The following is a 19,975-nucleotide window of genomic DNA, read 5'->3' as shown; positions in this document are numbered from 1 at the left end:
GAGTCAGGGACACAGAACAGCTCTGCAGACAGAGCTGGAGCGTGTCCAGCATCATCAGGCCATGGGCACACAGGAGTGTTGGTAAAGAAAGGCACTTCACTGCAGGGATATCAAGATTTATCTTTTCTATCCATTGTAACATTAAATGTGAGTTATTTGCATTCGTGTGTGGAAAAGCCTGCATTCTGCACAGTGTCTTCATTTCATTTGGAAAAACAGAGGGGTTTCATTCGTGTACTACAGAACCCTACAGCAGTATCTGAGCACGTAATTGACATCGTGGTTCCCTGAATAACTGACTGGAGCAGAAATCAGAATATTGGTTCTTTTCTCCATTGTGCTGCTGATTTATTGTGTAGATAAAGACCTTTCATTGTAGCTATTGCAAGTTCCCATACACGCTCTCATTTTCCTCCCATATATGTTTCCTTTTGTCAGTTATTTGCTTGAACTACATAACAACCAGTCAGGCAAAAGCTGCAAATATCTTTGTCGAGCAGTCTTTGGCAGATTTAAAATATTAATGCATTTTATAGAGTAGTTATTTTTTATAACTGTCAGTTGTTGCTACCAAGGCAGGGAATTCCTTATAAATATTGAATGCTGCTGCAAGGTCTGGGGAAAAAAAAAGTTCTGGAAATGTTTCTCTTAAGCTCCAAAATGACTGAAAAACTGCTGAAAAATCTTCCTGATGTTTGCAAATGAGGTGTAAATCCAGGAGATCAGGAGTTAGCTGATACTAATGGAATTTTCTAATAAACACTCACAGCTTTTGAGTGTAATAGATCCTTGCAGACTGCTTCCTGGATATGGACACGCTAGGATTGAACAAATGGTTTTGTTCTTAAAGGCTCTCTCGTAGTCGTTGTAGCAAGGCACGTCTCAGTAATCGCCTTGAGCTTCTGTTGTAAGGGAACAAACTGGGAGGAGCTCACAGCCCAGCAGCTCCAGCACTGCTCTGCCTCATCACCTGAATGCATCTGGGGTGCAAGGAGAGGGCAGCACTGGGAGATGCCATCTGCACAGTGTCCATTTGGTGGCTAAATAGAGGCCTTTTGTCCCCAGGGCTGCTGGGCTGCTGGTTTTTTTGTGGTGCCAGGTGTGCACACGTGAGATTAAACAGTAATAAAATGGCTTCACTGGAGTCAGTGAGGGTCACCATTCCTGCGGCCAGAGTGGGGATGAAAAGAATCCAGAAGTGAACTCAGGTGACGACATCTGGAACCTGCTGGAAGAAATGCCAAGTTGCTTTTAACTCCTAAGAGTGCCTTACAAATGGCATTAAAGTATTCCAGCTAAATAAACTGGAATGATATTCACTGCCTAGAATTTATCTTCAGGATATTATCTTTGCACCTGAGATTTTGCCTTCTCCTGAGTAACCATGAGATATGCTGGCAGTGGTTTATTTGGAGATCTGCCTGATCTTCAGTCAGTGCAAACTGGAAGGTGTCTGTTGAAATAATGAAAACAGTGCAGAGATTCAGAGTGTAAGAATAAGGAAACAGTGCTGCACTGATCTGAGATGCTCAGGGCATCGTTGTTTCATAGGAAGTAGCACTCCTGGATGGCAGGTGCATGCCCCTTGTTGGGGCTCCTAGCTGTGCCATAAAGCAAAATTTAGCCTATTACAGTCCCATGCAAAAACATTTGTGGACTTCCCTGCAATCCCTGGTAGATTCCTTGCAGTTAAATGGAGGAGCTGCCAGCAGTGCATTGCAACTGCTGCAGTTTCTCATTTGTTTCTGAGCTCGCAGGCAGCGTGCAGCCAGGAGCCCTGGGGTGGTGATTTGTTCACAGCAGGGATGTGCCATGAGTGTGTCAGCACACACGCCCCCAGGCAGAGCCCCTCACCGGAGCTTTCTGGCCCTGCAGCTTCACGGCTCGAGTGAGAAGTCTTGTCTCTGGGTGCCCTTCAGCCTTAAGTTCTGCTACACCTACATAATAAGGGCTTAATTACTGTTAATTGTAATGGAACTGGACTAACACACTTAACTCCAGAAGTTAAAAGACATCAAGTGTGTGTTGGCTGGTGTGGATCATGTTCTGCAGGAGCCCCAGACAGCTGTAGGATGCGCTGTCTCCTTCCCTAGGTTAGCATTAGCTCTCATTATCATATCAAAGGAAAAGGCAAGCAGACTCCTCCGCACACGCTTAACTGAGATGCAGGAATTCGGGTTTATTGCTGGTTTTTTCTTCCCGTTCTTTCCTACTTCCCAAATTTCACTTTGAGTTTGGGGTTTGAATGAGCCCGGGAGCACAACAGACCTCGAGGCAGAGGGGTGACGGTCACTGAATTTGGATCTGCTTGAAAGCTCTGCTCCCATTCAGCTGAGAGCAACAGGGAAGAGTGGAGGTGGATGAGATGATTTTAGAGATGATCTTCCAGCATTGGCTCTTACGACTGGCTCTGTTTCCTCCTGGTGGGATGGTGGGCTGATGGTTGACAAACAGGAGGAGACTGCCTTGTTCCAGAGATCAAACTGCACAGCAAATTGAAATGTTCTCTGGAGTTGCTGAGCCCTCTCCTTTCAGCACACGTAAAGCCATTGAGAGCTACCACTCATTTCAGGGCAAAATACAGATTCTGTCACTGCTGCTCAGACTTAAATCTGCCCCTTTGGGTAATAAATGCCATGGGCTGGTCTGTGCCTACTGTGGTGGATGGCTCATTTATGTGCAATGAAACCTTAAGGAAATGGAGCTTAATCCAACACAAATCCAAACTATGGTTTGCTGTATGACAGCTTTCTATATACATAATGGCCTCAGGGAGCTATTTTGTTACACCTAAAAGAGAGTAAAGTTTGCTCTTCCAATCCTGTTCTGTTTTCAATTCCAGGAACTGAGCATTCTGCTCTGCCATGATTTCATCTCTGTCAGAGGCCCTATGGGCCCTGGGAGCAGTGAAGCACAGCTGCTGGAGCTGGAGATCACCCCCAGCAAAACCAGAATATTGCACCAAAGTGAAATCTGTGTCCACGCGCTCCAGGTAATCCATCCCTTTCTATTGCAAGGCTCTGATTTAGATGTGATCTGGTACTGCTGTCTTTTGCAGTTAGAGAGGAGAGAGCATGGCTATTTAGACTTGGACCACTGTATCCTAAGCGATGCTTTCTGAGGTGAATTTCATCCCAAACAGTGGGAGAAGTTTGCCTCCTTGACTCAGAAGCATTCCCTCTGCATTTCCCTGTTTCTATGCTGGTCTGAGAATAATGCCAAGCTGTACTACCATCACATGTGAAATCTGTCCTGCAGCAATCTGATACCCAGAATAATTCATTATGTTCCAAGCTCGTGAGGCTCTTAGCAGCTTTTAAACCACATTAGTAAGGGCACGTTGATGCCAGTGAGTCACAAAGTGTAGTTTTCAGATCTGCCTGATCTTCAGTCAGTGCAAACTGGAAGATGTTGAAATAGGGCAAACAGTGCAGCGATTTAGAGTGTAAGAATAAGGAAAGAAAATTCAAGTAACAAAACTCCATCAAGATGCACACACAAGGACCATGCAGAAGGTAAACAGTGCTTGCTAGGAGGCTCCTGGTGGACCTCTGAAGTACATCAAGCACTGCTGCTCTGTCTTTGCTGTGCTTATTAATGCCCCTGGTGCATCACACCCTGGAACAGCAGCAGCCTCACAGCACGCCCTGCTCTGCCATCTGAGCACAGCACGGTGTGATTGCAAAGAGAAGCACCAGGATGATGCAGCTGCTCATGAGCTGATGCCTCAAGAGAGGAGAGGTCTCATTTCTAGCTGAATAATGCAGGTGGAGTGTTGGGAAATACAGCTTTCTGCAAACTCACACACCAGCGGGAGCTGGGAGAATCCACTTTAAACCCTTCCTTTATTTGCAGAGAAATCAGTGACAGGACACGGTGCCAGCAGATGGCAGTGCCTGTTAGCAGTTTCACTCGTGGCAAGAGAAGTAGGATTTTACTCAAAATGCAAAAGTTTTTATTTGCATTGCCTAGAACTGTGCTAATTCCAGCATGTGGGTGAGGCAGTGGTGCAGCTCAAGGTGGGAAAATTATCAGCATATAATGAGCACTCTGGAAGACCCCTCCTCTGGGTGGGTAGGTGAGCTGCATTGGATAAGTGTGGGGGGATGTGACAAGAAAGGCTTCTCCTGATGTTGCCCACATCATATCAGCTCTGTTACTCTATGGCTGCTGGCAGAACTGTCCTTTGCAGCACCAAGATTCATTCTATACCTTATTAAAAGAGGTGAAATAAGCAGAGTTAGTGCTCCTGTGAAGCATGTCTTTATTGCTGTAGGGAAGCAGTATGAAGCAACTCTTGAAAGGGAACGTTGTAATTCTCATGGGGACTGACTCCCATGCTCTGTGAGTTAATGTTTGGTTGGTTTAACTGTTTATTTAAAAAAAAATAATCACCAACAGCCACAACTGTTCACATCAAGCCAAAGTTTTATAAGGATCCTTCACGTATCATAGGCATAGTCCTGAAAGGTAAAATACGTACCAATGGGAGAACAAAGAGTGTTCCTAATGATTGTGAGCAGGCAGAAGATCTAATGCAGGGAGACTTCATCCCTGTACAGTAGGATCAAAATAGAAATTTATTTCATAGATGATATGTAACTTTGAAGACACAGAGTATTGTGTCACAGCAGAAAATGGAAACAAATGCTGTCAGTTTCCAGTGCTACTGATGCATCCCTGTGTCATGATGTGATTTTGACGAGCTCTCTTTCCTGGCCCAGAAAATCTTCTGTGGAAGCATTTCTGATGGGCTGTAATGCACGTGGCTCCTGAAAGAGGGAATTAGGGAGGAGTGGAGGATGAGAAGTAAGGAACAGAGCAACAAAGCCTGAAGGCAACCTGCACTTTACATACGCTGCTGGCCTGACATTTGCTTTTCAGAAGGGGAAATATTTACGAAGCTAGGGAGAAAGTGTGGTATTATCAATGATAAAAAAGACAGAAAAAAGCACGTGTGCTCCCTGCTAAATGTGCGGCTTCTGCATCCTTCCCATTCTGTTTTACAGCAATCACTGAATCTCAGGACTTGGAAGGGACCTCTGGGGATCATCCAGCCCAGTCGCTGCTAAAGCAGGTTCCCTGCAGCAGCTTGCGCGGGACCACCTTCTGTCTGTGTGATTTAAAACAACGGGTTTTTTTCTTTTCCCCACCCACTGGAAAAGGGGAAGAGAAGAAAACTCGCTCAGTAATGCAGGAAAAAAGAAGCCAGGCATTGAGAGAGCGGAGAAGCAGGCGGCTGGGTGGAAAAGTAAGCCCAGCGCTCGGGGAATTGGCGAGGAGGGCGACGAGCACGCGGTGATGGGCAGCGCAGCGCCTCGCCTTTTCTCAGGCACCGAATCCGCCCCTTCCCCCCTGTGCAAGGCAGCACTAAACCCCTCCCTCCGCGTCCCCTCCCGCCGCCTCTCCCTTCCCCTTTCCCGCTCGTTGCAAGGGATGCTGCTCCTCTCTCTGCCCCGGGGGAGCTGCGTGCAGCCAGGACGTCATTCCGGCCGGGAGGAGGAGCGGGGCGGGCGGGCGAGGAGCTCCCCGTGTCAGCCCGACAGCGAGAGAGCCCGGCGCCCAGCGACGGGGGTGTGTGATTGTAGCCGTACGGTGCCACATAAATGTTTTGCGATGCCGGGCCGAGGGAGGGAAGGAGGAGACGGCTCCGGGATCGGAAGAGCCCCGCAGCTTGCTGGTGATGGCATGGATCGGCCGCTCCTCCGGCAGCTGCGCTCCACGCCTCTCGGTGCGGTCACCGCCCGGCATCCCCGAAGTGCCGCGGCACGAGACTGATGCAGAGCTGCTCTCAGCAAGTAAGTTGCCTCGTTGTGTTTGCTTCGTCGGCTTCCTTGCTTTCCTCTCTGGCTGCTGACAATCAGCAGTCCAGGAGGCAGGAGGAGAAGGAGCTGAGCCTGAAGTCTCTGTGCCCAGCCCTGCCGGGTCACAGCTGGAGACGTGCTGCTGTCTTACTTGTTGGCTGCTGGGAGACCGTGGGAAGCCGGGGATTAGATGTGGATTTTGTGCAAAGGCACTGTCAGATGTAGCAGAGGTGTTATGTAGGAAAAGGCATCATAAATGATGGAGTGCCCCGAAACCAGATTAGTGGAAGTCGCTGGAATACAGCAGGTTGGAGCAGACCGGTCGTTGAACAACCCTGAGATGCGTGGAGTGACTGTAATCCTAACCTGGAGTTAAGGATTAAATTCTTTTAGAATTAGGACACTTAGTAGCCAGATTGAGTTCAAAGAACCCTTACAGCGTAATACTCAGACAATGAATTGGCATGATCAGCCCTAAAGGGAGGCAGACCATTTAATGCATTGGGAATCTCGAGAGGTGTTAATTGCCCCGTGAACTAAAACCCTGACTCGTTATGTACTGACACTGAGCAAATAGTGCCCAGGAGCCCGTGCTGTTGTGTTAATTCATGCTGCTGGGAGTAACATGCTAACTTTTATACAACATCTCTGCCATTTGTTTTTGACCTGAGAGTTTCAGAAGCCAATCAAGAATTGCCAGAAGTTGTCCCTGTTTCCAGAAGCTTGAAGCTACACGGCTTTCTGAGGTTTGGTAATCAAGCAGGTCATCAGTACACTCCTTTCCTTTGGAGAAACTGCCTTATAGTTACAGATGGGTGGTTTGGAGGGAAACAAAGCTGGCTCCTCTGAGCAGTTCTCTGAGCAGTCCAAGCAAACATCATCTGTGGGAATTGTGTTGGGGGAGTTGCTTTGTTTTTGGGGTCCAATTCTTTCCCCTATTGTTCCTCATCAGGTGGAGATAAGGAATCCGGATCATTTTTGGTTTCCATCAGAGAAAGTTGTCCACCTCTGGAAAGTTCCAGCCTTGTTAGTTACAGGCTCTGAAACAGGCAAACAGACTTTCAGATTCATGTTCTGAGACATATCTGAGGACCTTTATGAGTCACCCACTTCCTATTCACATGGAGGTTGGGAGAAACACTTGGTGCTTGGGATGATGCTGGCACTTAACCAGCCGTTCGGTCTGAGGTAGATCACTTTGTCCCTCAGTGACTCATTTTCTTTTGTCTGCAGTTCAGCGGCACTGTTAGACCTCTTCGGGTGGAAGGAGCTGATATTTGGCCAGTTCATCTTGTAGCTGTTTGGCTGCAGGTTGCTGTAGGGGCGTGAGGTGGTGGTAGCATCCTTCAGTTTTGTTTCCTTTTTAAGCCAGCTGCAGGATTGCACAGTAAATGTCAGTTGTAATAACGGTGCAATATATGAACAATGGAGAACAGGAATGCTGGTGCTTTTGGAGCAGTATTTTCTCATAGAATTGAGGCTCTGCATACCCCAGTACACACACAGTGTGCCATGGGTAGACAGCCAGGAACAGCAGTGTCTCATCAGAACAGGACTGTCTGTTCACTTGTGTTTGTCGAAAGGTAACAATCACTTTTGCAATGACACCTTAAGGTCTCCCTAAAAATAGTCTGGGGTGAAAGGACAGAGAGGCTGCAGAGTGCCTCAGGCACAGCAGCTCCCTTGGAGATGCAGAGATCAAATTGGTTTGTTTTCTGCATTTATTTGTTGATAAAGAATGTACCGTTTGGCTATTCAAAATGGGTTCAGAACACCCAACAGCATAATATTATGAATCCATCCTTTGCACACAGACTTTTCGTGCTCAACTTGTATAACTCCAAGAGGTATAATTGACTGCTGACATCCTCCCCTCCTCCCTCTGTGTTACACTGGGGAGTGGGCAGCCCTGGTGCTGTGGGAACTTCCTGTTCTGTAGCAAATTGCTGCAGCCTCCACACTGCTGTCATTACGACCTGTCCTGGAAGCCTCAAAAACAACACAGCCTTCATTTTCATTACAGTTTCAGTTTTTCCATCCTTTTCTGCATTGGTCTGAAGCTGATATACTGTGTGGGATTTGTTTATGCATATTGAGAGGAAATATCTGTTTGAAAACTGTAGCAAATCCTGAGAAAGAAAAGGTGTTTTCTTTTTCTGGAACTCACTCTTCCAGTTTTGAAAAAGTTCACAGTAAAGACAGCAGCATTATTATTATTTTTTGCCATTAGGAATAAGCAGGCCAGGTTATCCATGCTAGTAGATAAGGTTCTGTAGGCTTTTCCAAGTAATCTCTGGATGCACCAAAACACAGGAACTGCTGCTGCTCTGCTGGGAGGTGAGGTGACTTCAGGCACACGTTGGGGATTTGGGGATCTGTAGCTGCCATTCCTGCCACAGGTCTCCCATTGCAAGAAGCAAGCATCTCTGTTTTGCTTCCCCATCCTGATAAATGGCAACCAGAGCACTTCCTTATTGCACAGATATTAAATAATAATCATAATAACAACAATAAAAATTAAGCACGTTACTTGTAATGAGCACTGAAACATTTGGATGCTCTGAGGGCACATCACTGCCTCACAAATGACAACAAAAGGGCTGAGGGATATTAGAACTGTGATTATTGCAGGGGAGAAAAATAGGCTGGGAGGTACTGAGCAGATGAAGATGAGACACAAATGCCCATAAATTCAGTCTTTGTGCCATAGTAACTTCCAACCCAGAGAGATTTCCTTACGAGGGATTTTGTTTTGAAAGAACGAACACCTTCTGCAGCCATATTTCTGAGCCTAAAGAACCCCAGGCAGACAGGTCAGGAGCTGAGTGAGAACGCACCCCAAAAAGCAGTTATTGGGCTGAGGAGCATTGGGACCACACTCTTATTAGTGAAGTGTCACAGATCTCTCTTGTGCAGTTTCCTAAAGTGTCCTACCTTGGTTTTGGGTAGCATTCCTTCACCTCTAGATCTCCAAGCACTTTGTAAAGAGTCTTTATATCCTCTATTTATTTGTCTATTTCTAAGGAAGATGGTATGAATTGCACAAGATACCACTGGTGATCTGTTCAGTGTGTACTGCTGTATTGGTTGCTTTTTCAGCAGTGCAGGGCTCTTCATCTTGGGAAGCAGGTGATAGAGAGAAGTAAAATCCTGGCTTGGGGAAATGGGAGGGTTGCTAAAGAACAGCTGCTCATTTATTCCCATGACATAAGGTGACACAGGCAATGGGTTTGAAGCAAAGAGTAGGAAGTGATTTTCTACCCAGACTTAGTGACAAATTCCTACATCCAAACTCCTATTGCCTGCAAGGTTAGACCTCTCCAAAGGCAAATCCTATCCATGTTGAAACATGCGCTTACCCAAGTGAGATCAGCAATTATCTAAATGGAAAAAGTCACCATGGCCAGCAGGGGAAAAACCCCTTGCAGGCTTTGTTAGGTTTGCCTCCTGCAATGTCTTCAGCAGATGTTAATCACGAGCTCTTGGGACTGTCAGGAGGTACATCAGCACTGTAGGATGGGCTTGTAGAGAGCTCTGCAGAACAATGCCTTGGGAAGATATGGACAAACTCCAGTGTGACCCTGCTTCTGCAGAGCCAAGAGCCCAAATGTCGCTGCCTGCCCCCAAGTCTGTCTGGCTAAAGCTGAGCAACAGCCAGTCTGATAAAAAGCCTCTTTGCAAGGTTGATAATGCAGTGACTCACATCTTCTTTTGCAGCTATCTGTCCAAAAGGAAAGCAGCTTTGTACGAATGTGACATTTTTATTATCCTAGCCCCATTTAACCAAAGATGGTAAATGCCAGTGAAGCAGGATGGCGTGCGTGATGGTAAGAGGCAATTCTGTGTCACAGATCTCTTTGCTGGATGGAGGAATGGTTTACAAACTGAAGTCTAAATCTCTGTAAGATGCTTACACACAATTACCAGCACCTGGAAAAGATGTGTGTGCTTGATGGCAGTATATCATGCAGTAGAGAAGTAAATCAACTCCTTACATAGGGACAGTGGTCCTCTTTGGTGTCTTGTCATCCATCATAAAACTCCCCAGTGCAGTTGAACTAACAAGGGAATAATAGTGAATTTCCTATTAGATTTTTCTGCCTCGGATCTCACAGACTGTATTTGTATCACAGATTTTGCAGTTGGGAAATTAAGGAAGAGGGAGAGGCAGTGATTTGCTCTGAATTAGAGAATAAATACTGCAGGCATTTGTAGCAGAAAGCTGGATAGTCTTCAGGCCCCCAAACCTGTGCTCAGAGATTCATGTGCTTAATTATTTTCAGTAACCACATACTGAGTTCCCACTGCGACGGGAGAGCATTAAATCAAATATTAGCAGAAGCTGTAAGGCTGCTGCAGCTGTCAGTAAAGTTCATTTACAACAGGAATTTCGTTGCTTTAATGGAGCACTTGTGAGGTGCTCCTAAAGATTTCCAGACAGATTTCTCTTGACCTATTGCTAAAGATCAGTAGCATTAGAAAAGTGGCGTTGCCAGTCCCCAGAGTGTTTTAGTGTAAGCAAGTCTCCCTGTATTTTCATTAATGGGCAGACCTTGTAGCTGGTTTCACCAGAGTGATATTTCTAGGGATTTAGTCCTTATGATTATTTTTATTCTACTCTGATCTTTTTAATATGTTTCCAGATCCTTTTGGTCTCTTGGGTATGAATCTGAAATATGGAACCTTACGCTATAGATGAATGTCTTGAAATCAGTTGTTCTCTCCTTTGTAGTTTTAGTGTGAAATTCAGTTTTAATTTTAACTTCTATAACATTTCTTAAAATAACAAAATTCTTTTTAAGATTGGAAACCTGCAACATTTGCCTGCTTTCACACTTCTACACATATATAGATGGATCCAAATCTTGAATCCAAATGGAGTAATGGATTGATCAAACAATACAAGGAGCAAAAGTGATATTGCTGAGGAGGAAGCAAAGAGGCTGTCTGTATCAAATTCTTTGGAGATCAGTGATGGGATGCTTTCTCTCCTATTAAAAAGCAAAATGAAAGTTTCTGGTTGTTCTGACTTGCACTTGGCATAGGGCATTGCACGCTGTGAGGTGTCGGTGTGCACCCTTATATCTCACAGCTCAAGCAGCCTCTCACACAGCATGTAAACAGATGTACACCAAAAGGCAGCAAAGAGCCACACCAATGTCTGTGGGGATTTGAATTTGTAAAAACTGGTAGAAAATGACACGAGGAAATGTCTAAATCTGCTGCTAGCCAGCCCTGAGAGTCCTCTGCAGAGAAGGAATGTGAGGACAGAGGTAAGGATTAATATCCTGCCCAAATTCTTGGTGATACTGTTAGAGAAAGAGAGCAGCACAGTGCTGGGGTTACCTAAGCGTGTCTATGATGTCAGGCAGTGGGCACAGCAAACTGATTCCCTGAGCTTCCCATCCCAGATACACGAATCCCTTCTGCTTCCCCTTCCTGTGACTGCACTGCCCCAGCCCTGCCTCAGACCCTTCCAAGCAGGCAGCTTTGCCAGCAGAAGGAAGCGCTGGGGCTGCGCTGCGGACAGATGGCCGGACTCCCTGGTGGATGGAGCCAGCAGGGACGGTTCCAACAACAGGCTCTGGCTGTTTCAGTGGGGTAATGATTGATGGTGACTTGTAACAAGGGAGTAGAGCAGTTCTTTGCTGTTAACCAGACTTGGCTACAGCAGCACAGAAGTGGAGATTTGTTACTTTGTGTATTCATCCTGCCTCTGCTTCCTTCCTGCCCACCCTTCGTGCTTTTTAATTCTGAAAAGATGAAGCTACATTCCTCGTCCTTAAAATTATCTTTCCCAAGATACTCTTAATTGTATCTCTACACCTCTTCTTATTCACAGGCTCATAAGAAGATTAAAGATAGAGGGAGCAGTAATAGATTTAGTTGGATTTTAATAGGATTTGCTGAGGGCAATGCAGAGAATGAACATCATAGAGAATATTGCTACCCTATCTTTGATATTCCTAAGGCTTCTCAGGTAGTCTTTCACAGAGATTTTATCTGTGCCCTGCATTTAGAGTGGAGATTCTCATTTTTCTGTGGAGCATGTGTGGGTTTTTTTCTTTAGAGGTATATTGAATCATCTGAGTAAACAGGATGCTACATGATAACCAGCAAAAAATCATTTCAGACATCATTTTGTATTGTTTGTATCTGATCAAGCACAGTTTTGCATGTAGACCGTGGGTTTTTAAAAGCTGTTACATTTCTGAAAGTGTCTGCTGTTTGTCTGGCATCAAATGAGGTAGAAGAGCTCTCATCTATTTGGTTACCAGTAGGCCTGGATCCATCACACCCATGGACACACAGTTGAAGATGCTGAACTAAAAGCCTATTTCACCTCTGGAATTCAGGATCCCAGAATAATTTGTGGAAGGCAGTGAATGTACCCAGAAGGTGAATCAGTACATCTGAAATCTGCATTATCCCTGGAGGTTCTTTACTCTGCTGACTGTAAGGGAAACCTTGATGAATAATTTAGACTTGTGTGAGATTTAGGTAGGCAGTAGTGCAGAGAATTTCTGTGCATTTCTAAGGCTTCTCTTGGTACCCCAGACCTGAGGCACCAGGAAAATCCAATCCCTTTTGAGAGCATACATCTTTACAGCTGTACTTTGCTTCTGGTTGTGATCTCTGAGAAGTTTTGGGTCTAAAACAAAGAAACAAGTGAGCACCATGTAAGAAAAGTAAAGGAAAACCAGAAAGTTTCATCAAGGAAAACATCACCCAGTCCATTCTCAGTTGCATGTTTCAGAGGTCCAGTGATGCAATAAGTGAAGTGGCAGGCAGCCTCACAGGGACTGTGTGCTATGGATCAGTTTTTAACACCCCGTTCAGCACAGTGCTGTATTTAGCAAGGGGATGCTGGCAGAGAAGCCCTTCAGAGTGCTGTGCAGATCAGTACCAGGAGGGAAGGTGTGACTCGAGCAAAAATCTTTCCCAGTGCAAAGTTAGCCTGTTATCCAGCCCTGTATCAGCATGCTTTGTCAAGGCAGTTTTAATGTTTGCACTCCCTGTGGTCCTGCTCTGTCTGTAGTGGTTCACACAGCACGATGATTTGGTGGTTGTCTCGATTCTCTCCCTCTGATCTTAAACTTCATTTCTTTATTCTCCCCCAGCCCAGCCATGGCCAGAGATTCTAGGATCTTCATGAACCAGGACATGGACATCGGAGTTGCATCCAGAGAGCCTAAGAAGATTCCCAAGCAGGCTCGGGATGACGTCCCCATCGCCACTGACAGAACCAGGCTCATAACAGCAGAAGGTAAGAAGCCACGGCAGCGATACATGGAGAAAAGTGGCAAGTGCAATGTGCACCATGGGAACGTCCAAGAAACCTACCGATACCTGAGCGACCTCTTCACTACTCTGGTGGACCTCAAATGGCGTTTTAATCTTCTTGTCTTCACTATGGTCTATACCATCACTTGGTTGTTTTTTGGGTTCATATGGTGGCTCATTGCCTATATCCGGGGAGACCTGGACCATCTTGAAGATGAAAACTGGATCCCTTGCGTTGAAAATCTCAGTGGATTTGTTTCTGCGTTTCTCTTTTCTATTGAAACTGAGACTACAATTGGGTATGGCTACAGGGTTATAACGGAGAAGTGCCCAGAGGGCATTGTGCTGCTCCTGATCCAGGCTATTCTGGGTTCCATAGTCAACGCGTTCATGGTGGGATGCATGTTTGTCAAGATCAGCCAACCAAAGAAGAGAGCTGAAACCCTCATGTTTTCTAACAATGCAGTGATTTCCATGAGGGATGAGAAGCTCTGTCTCATGTTCCGTGTTGGAGACCTCCGCAATTCCCACATTGTCGAGGCTTCCATCAGAGCCAAACTGATTAAGTCCAAACAGACCAAAGAGGGAGAGTTCATCCCCTTGAACCAAACAGATATCAATGTGGGATTTGACACTGGAGATGACAGATTGTTCCTGGTGTCGCCTCTTATCATCTCACATGAAATCAATGAGAAAAGCCCCTTCTGGGAGATGTCCCGCACCCAGCTGGAGAAGGAAGAGTTTGAGATTGTGGTCATTCTGGAAGGGATGGTGGAAGCAACAGGTAAGCACTTGTCAAAGTCAGTCCCAGTTCTGAGGGAGAAAAGGGAGAAATTTCACTGAGATCATATTGGGGTTTATCATTCTCTTGTGAATCATTTGGGTAAGGGATCGTCGTCTGATTTGGACAGTGATTGAAAGAGAGGTCCTTTAGCTGACACTGCAGTATTTGGGGTCACACAAAGGAGTTAGATGAAGAGCTGTCCATAATCAATTAGAATAGATCCATGGGAAAAAAAAGGAATGAACTGAACGAATCTTTGAGGTCTTGTGTGGTTCTGTTTTCTGTGATCAAAATTCATGCTGCAAATCCTTTTCCATTTCTCCTCAGTATTAAAAATTGGCTGCAACTCTGTTATTTCAGATACTGCTGTGGTGTTGCTACTTAATGGAGGCTATGAAGGAAGTGCCCCAGTATTACAATATCCCATAAAACAGCGTGTGCTGAAACTGGATGACTTACACATGATGCAGGACATGTATTTAAAAAGCAGCTCAGAGAGGAAAAATACCAGCTGTTTAACAGCATAAAACAATTCTGTGCAATAGGCAGATCAGGAGATATGCTCAAGTGATTCCCAGTTTCCTCCTATGGGTGTATTTGTGGTGGGCAATGAAAGAAATCTGCTTTCATTTAAAATGAATCTGGAAAAGCTGCGTGCCTCAGCCTTTCAAGGTGTGTAAAAGGGATATGGCAGCGTGCCTCTCACAGGGTGAGAGGATGGATATCTGCAAAGGCCCTCCGTGTCCTTCCCACTGCAGTGCATCCCTGTGGGGCACAGCTAATGGAGAAGATGCTTTTACTCTGGAGTCATACCTAAAAGACAAGGCGTAAGGGATCATTTTCCCACTTGCAGCTAATTCATTTATTCTAGGCATTGAGAAAGAGCCAACAGGGAGCAAGTGATTTTAAGCAGCCTGAGATGCTGATGCTCCCTTCAGGCAGGCTTTCTCAGCCTGGGGTTGGCAGCGTGCCGTGGTCAGATCAGGGTCCTTAAGGGCAATGGGACTGCAGGCAGCAGAGAGGAGCAAATTGCTGTCTAGAGATGTGGGAGCCTAGAAAGACTCAAAGATTCAGAAATGCTTTTATGAGTAATTTTGCCCTTTGGCATTTAAGGATTTTTGTTACAAGGCTGCTCTGAACCCAAGTATTTTTTCATCTTGTTGAAGCACAGGTTCTCTCTGAAACACTAATATGGGGTTTCTGCTTTCTCAATGGCATCAGCATCCTGTCCCACAGATTCTGCCCTTTGCTTACAATTGATATTATCCCTTCCTTGTGATTTGTCCCTGTTGGTCTCCAAACAGCTGAATGTAAGGAGGAATAATCTTTCCAAATCCTGCATCCCAGAACCTCAGCCCCAAAGATAGCAATCTAGAGAACTCTGTGCCCTAATATCTCCCTATAGTCATTAGTGCATAGCAATAGGTGAGCATTTATGACAGCTAATTTGTGGTTATGCAGACTGCACTGTGCTTAGGTTGGAGTTCTGTATTGTATGGGTGGAATTCATGCGGCATTGCTAGGCAAATATTCTTCGCCAGCAGAATTTTGTAGAGATGTGGCAAAAGAAGAGGGGGTGGAAAAGAATATTAAAGGGGAGGATTTGTAATGGGAGCTTATTTTGTAGCCTAAACAATTACCACATACTAGAACCACCTAATGTGAGCATGGAATGCAGTTCCTTGCATGTCCAAAGCCTCTTTCCTCATCACACCGTGACAACATCCAATTCTGTTTCAACAGTACTGCTCTGCTGTCCTCCTATGAGAGCTCAGTTCCTGCTGGATGTGTGTGAGGGGAAGTCATTATCAGCAACAACCTTAAAATTAAAAGCATGGCATAGGAATAATATTACTTTACAAATGGGCTCCTTTCCCAGAGGGATTGTGCAGGCCTGTGTGTAATGATATTAAGGAACAGACATCTGTGGAAACGATTTGTTATGGTCTCAAAGACACGTTGTGAAATTTCAAAACTGGGGCTAGGAGAGCCAGTTTGCACTGGGCTTAGAGCAGAGTGGGAGCAGACCTCAGCTGATGGTGTGATCTGATTCAGAGGCTGAAATGGTTTTCTGAATGGCACATGAGTGATGTTTTGTCTCGTTGAAAGTGGCTTGTGGAAGCACAGTGTTTCTGGTTCCCTGCTTTGTCCTTACTCTTCATAATCTTGATAAACCCATTCTGGAGGCTTTCATTGTGAAGACCCTCCCTTCGTATCATAACTTTTGCTCCTAGAAAATTCTTTTGGTCCTTTCCCTCCTATTGCCCAAGCCTCATCTGCTTTCTGGAATGGTATAATTTACCTGCAGTGCCACTTCTATTAAATGATGGCACCACTACAACCTGTTCAGGTTTTGGACAGCAAGAAAACACAGCATGCTGCTTGTTCCCTTAATAACCCCCTATTGGGGGGGCTATTAGACACATCCAGCTCTGCTCACAGTGCTCCAGAGCAGGCAGGTCCTGTGTGCAGCCTGGGGGAGATCAGCTCTGCAGTTTATTGGCAGGAGGGAGAACTAATGGAGACTCTCCCTGGCTGTAGAGAACAACAGCCATACCCTGCAATGGTGGGGGAAGATGGCTGTGTTTGATGAGGAGTTTGGGAAGGGGGCCAGATCCAACTGTGTTGTGATTGTCAATGTGTAAATGACCGAAGGAATTCTGAGCATCATCTCTGAGTGAATAACATTCAGTGAATAATCGTTGAGGAGAGCAATTTCATTGCCACAGCCTGTAGTTTTAGATAGCCACATGTTGTCCAAGAAATGCTTTGTCCTGCTCTCAGACAGGTAACTCTTACTGGCATTAAATTCCCATTCCATGGAAGGCAAAGGCAGTAAATAGTTTCAAATAAAAAGTGATTGTTAGTTTGTTTGTTTACAAAGAGAAACATTGTTTAAAAGAATGCTTCTATTTTCCACTGGGCTTGGATTTTTCAATAGGGTAAAGAAACTGAGGGTCACCAGCACATAGGAAGCACATCAGCCTGCCTGAAATGCTGGGTTTTCCTTTGGCTGGTGAAGAAAATAAACATTTTATTAGTGAAGTGAGAGTTCTCCAGGGATCCACAGCCATTGCACTCCCAACCTGTGCAGACAGCTGCTGCTCAGGGCCTTTCCAAGCATTATTTCAGTGTGGCTGTGGCACTGTGACTCCACAAGAGGTTAAGAGCACCAAAGGGAGGCTGCATTTCTGGGCAGATCTGTGGTGATCGTTGCTGAGTGAAATAACCACTGGAGGGACAAAATCAATATAGATGACAAGAGTTCTGACTTCACTGCTGCTTTGTGGGCATCCTGAAAGCAGCAGCTCTGCTCACAGTGCTCGCTTAATGAATTGGTCATAGAGATTACTTTAGGGAATTAATTCTCTCATGCCATATCTTAAAGAGACACTCGTCCAGCTGGCCCAAATTTGACCTGCAATAAAAGGAAAGAGAGCAAAGATAGAAAATCTGTTTGCCAAGTGAATACATTTTTGCTTTCACTGTCTTTCTGCTTCCCACAATGGCAAGAGAAAATCAGAACCATCCTATTGACAGAAGGGGGCCAGGCTGTTGTTGGCCATGTCTTGGCCTTGCCCTCCTGGTACTTCATATCAACCAGGGCTGCCAGGGTGTGCAAACACAGTGGGAATTCACAAACCTCTTCCATGTTGTCGCAGAGTCAGCTGGGTTGTGTGGTGAAGAAATGGCATAGGAATAGGTTCCATTTAAAAAAGCAATGTCACCATCATTCCGATTGATGGCATGGTCTACACACCAGAGAAGAGATCTTCTCTTCCAGCTTCGCCTTTCTGCTGCTATTTAGTGATAACTAACCAAGATTAAATGTACCAGTACCTGTCCTGTAAACCTAATTCTGAGTCTACAGTGTCCAGTGTTGCTCACATCTGGGCATCGAGACATTGGTGCATTGGTGTTTGTCACATCACCCTTCGTCTTCACTGGTTTTTGCTGCCCCTTCTCTCCACCTGCATTAAATACCACACAGTCGAAAGACCTGACTGAACAAAATTATAGTAAACACCTGGAAAGGAGAGGTAGATACATTTCTGACTGACAGTCTACATAAGTAAATATATATGTATGTAAGTAATCAGCCATGTGCCAGGATTCTGCATCTCAGTTCCTCATCTTGTCCCTGTGGGAATGCGGCCCTTTTGCATCTCAAACCATCCATCTTTACAGAGGATACAGTCAAATGCTGTGGCTTTATATGTAGGAGAAAAAGAAGCAGTTGCGACATAATGCATTCTGAAATTAGTCATGATTTTCTTGGGAGAACAAAGGAAGGCTGAAATAATAAGTGGATTTCATGCGTTCAGCATCTGGTTTGGGTTCTCTTTTTGTTTTGTTTAGCATTTTGCATATAAATACATTTTCTCTTCTGCAAGAAAGACCTTGCAGAACTGTTACAGGCAGTGCCTATGTAATTAAAGGCAACAGATAGACACCTGCAGTCATTGCTCTCACCACCCACACTGTGCTCCATGGGCAGACGTGGGCACATCTCTTTTCTTAGATGTCCCTGCAATCACTACGAATGCCTTTGTGAAGGGTCTGCAGCTATGGGTGTACCTGGGCCTCAGGTTCTGCCAGGCAGAGGGAAGGCCATCGAACTCAAGGTTTTCAAATCACAATGCCCTTTTATTATTTTTTTTTCCCCAATGCTTGGGAGCTTTTCCATGCCTGGAGAGCATTCAGAAATATTAAAATCCTATTACTCTCCTCTGGCATAAAAATCAAAGTGAATCAATCGTGGACATGTCCTCTTCTCAAAGAGACAAGCATGGATAATCGGAGGGCCATGCTCCTACCTTCTAATATTCCTTTTGAAGTTGGAGGAAAACTGACTTATTGGAGGTTGCAGTGTTCCTCGGTCTAATTAATGCAAAGGGACTAATAACTTTTATAACTATCCAAATGCTGATGCTAATTCAAAGACATGAATTTCTTAAATGGAGTGATAGAAGTAAATTTTTTATAGCTACTGCTTGCCGTCAGTCTGCTGTTAAAGCTCTGAGCCCATCAGTTCTTTCTCTGTACCCTGGTAGTGCAGCTGGAGCTCAGCTGAAGCAGCAGTCTGCACTGTGCAGCCTCAGTGCACCTGGTACAAGGGGAGAAATCAGCGTGTGCACAACAGCACATGAAGCGGGGGCCAGAGAGGTGAAATCACCTCCAGCAGTGTCTGTGGCTAAACTGCAGAGAGAGCAGAGCAAATACAGCAAACATGCAGTCAGCATCCACATGACGCGCTGCCAGCAGATAATCACTGAGCCTCGTGGCATTTAAATGAGGAGAGTTAATTTTAGGCTGATGAAAAACGTTGTCTTGACAGCCCCAGGGGTTGGGATGGCTGTACCCACTGAGGAAGTCCAGGCTGTGTAACAGTGCCAAACGATTCAGCTCTGCTGCTGATGCGATCCGATGGAAGCCTGCAGCCATTTCTTGGCTGGTGGGTCGTGCTTTGTGGTCCTCCTGCCCTCTCCTGTGAAACTGCCAATACTGGTATAGGCTGTGATGGTACATGTAGGGAAAAAACGACCTCTGAAGTTGCAGGGAGACGGCTGGTTCTTCTCTGGGCACCCAAACAGCCGCACAGTGCAGTTAGATTTGGCCCACGATAATGAAGTTTGATTTTAACTGGTGACTTAAGGGTAAGTAAGGCTTGGAAATGTGGAGTGCTTCTCCTGCAGCTTTTCCCCTTTCCATAGCAGTGAGGCAGAGCCAGCAGCCGCTGCTCCACTTGCATAATCAGTGGTGTTGCAAGCAGTGAAACGTTCTGAAATCTGCAGCTCTCATTGAGTGCATTGCAGAAAATATAGGCTCCTCACTGAGAGAGCCATCAAATAACTGTTTTTTGTCAGCATGTATTTACATGCCTTTGTCTTTGATAAAATGTAAGGTGCTTGATCCCTATTGATTTTGATGACAGAAAAGCGCCTTTTTGGTAGAGTTCCCTGATTCCAATTTTACACAGGAATCTTTCCTCAGTGACTCCGTTCTCGAACGTAATGAAACACCTGGTTCAACACACACTGCAATATATTGCACATCTTTTCACTGACTGCAAAGCAGAAACAAACCCTTCTGAACGCATGCC

General features: G+C 45.4%; 1 protein-coding gene across 5 annotated transcripts in view; it reads left to right on the top strand.

The window, feature by feature from the left end:
* KCNJ5 (potassium inwardly rectifying channel subfamily J member 5) overlaps positions 1–19,975 on the top strand; it is a 51,829-nt gene that overhangs the window by 27,934 nt on the left and 3,920 nt on the right. For 2 of the 5 annotated variants that reach the window (XM_052697116.1, XM_052697115.1), the window contains exons 3-4: positions 2,843–2,992; positions 12,926–13,872. In XM_052697116.1, coding sequence (XP_052553076.1) covers positions 2,865–2,992; positions 12,926–13,872 — 1,075 coding nt within the window. In that variant the 5' untranslated portion in view covers positions 2,843–2,864. Of the gene's footprint in view, positions 1–2,842; positions 2,993–5,009; positions 5,799–10,878; positions 12,204–12,925; positions 13,873–19,975 lie in introns of those variants that run through there. The other 3 variants (XM_052697118.1, XM_052697121.1, XM_052697117.1) reach the window with 3 other exon arrangements.

Source organism: Tympanuchus pallidicinctus, unplaced genomic scaffold (assembly GCF_026119805.1).
Source record: "Tympanuchus pallidicinctus isolate F22 unplaced genomic scaffold, pur_lepc_1.0 scaffold30, whole genome shotgun sequence".
Classification (NCBI taxonomy): Eukaryota; Metazoa; Chordata; class Aves; order Galliformes; family Phasianidae; genus Tympanuchus; species Tympanuchus pallidicinctus.
This window is presented reverse-complemented; position numbering and strand designations above follow the sequence as displayed.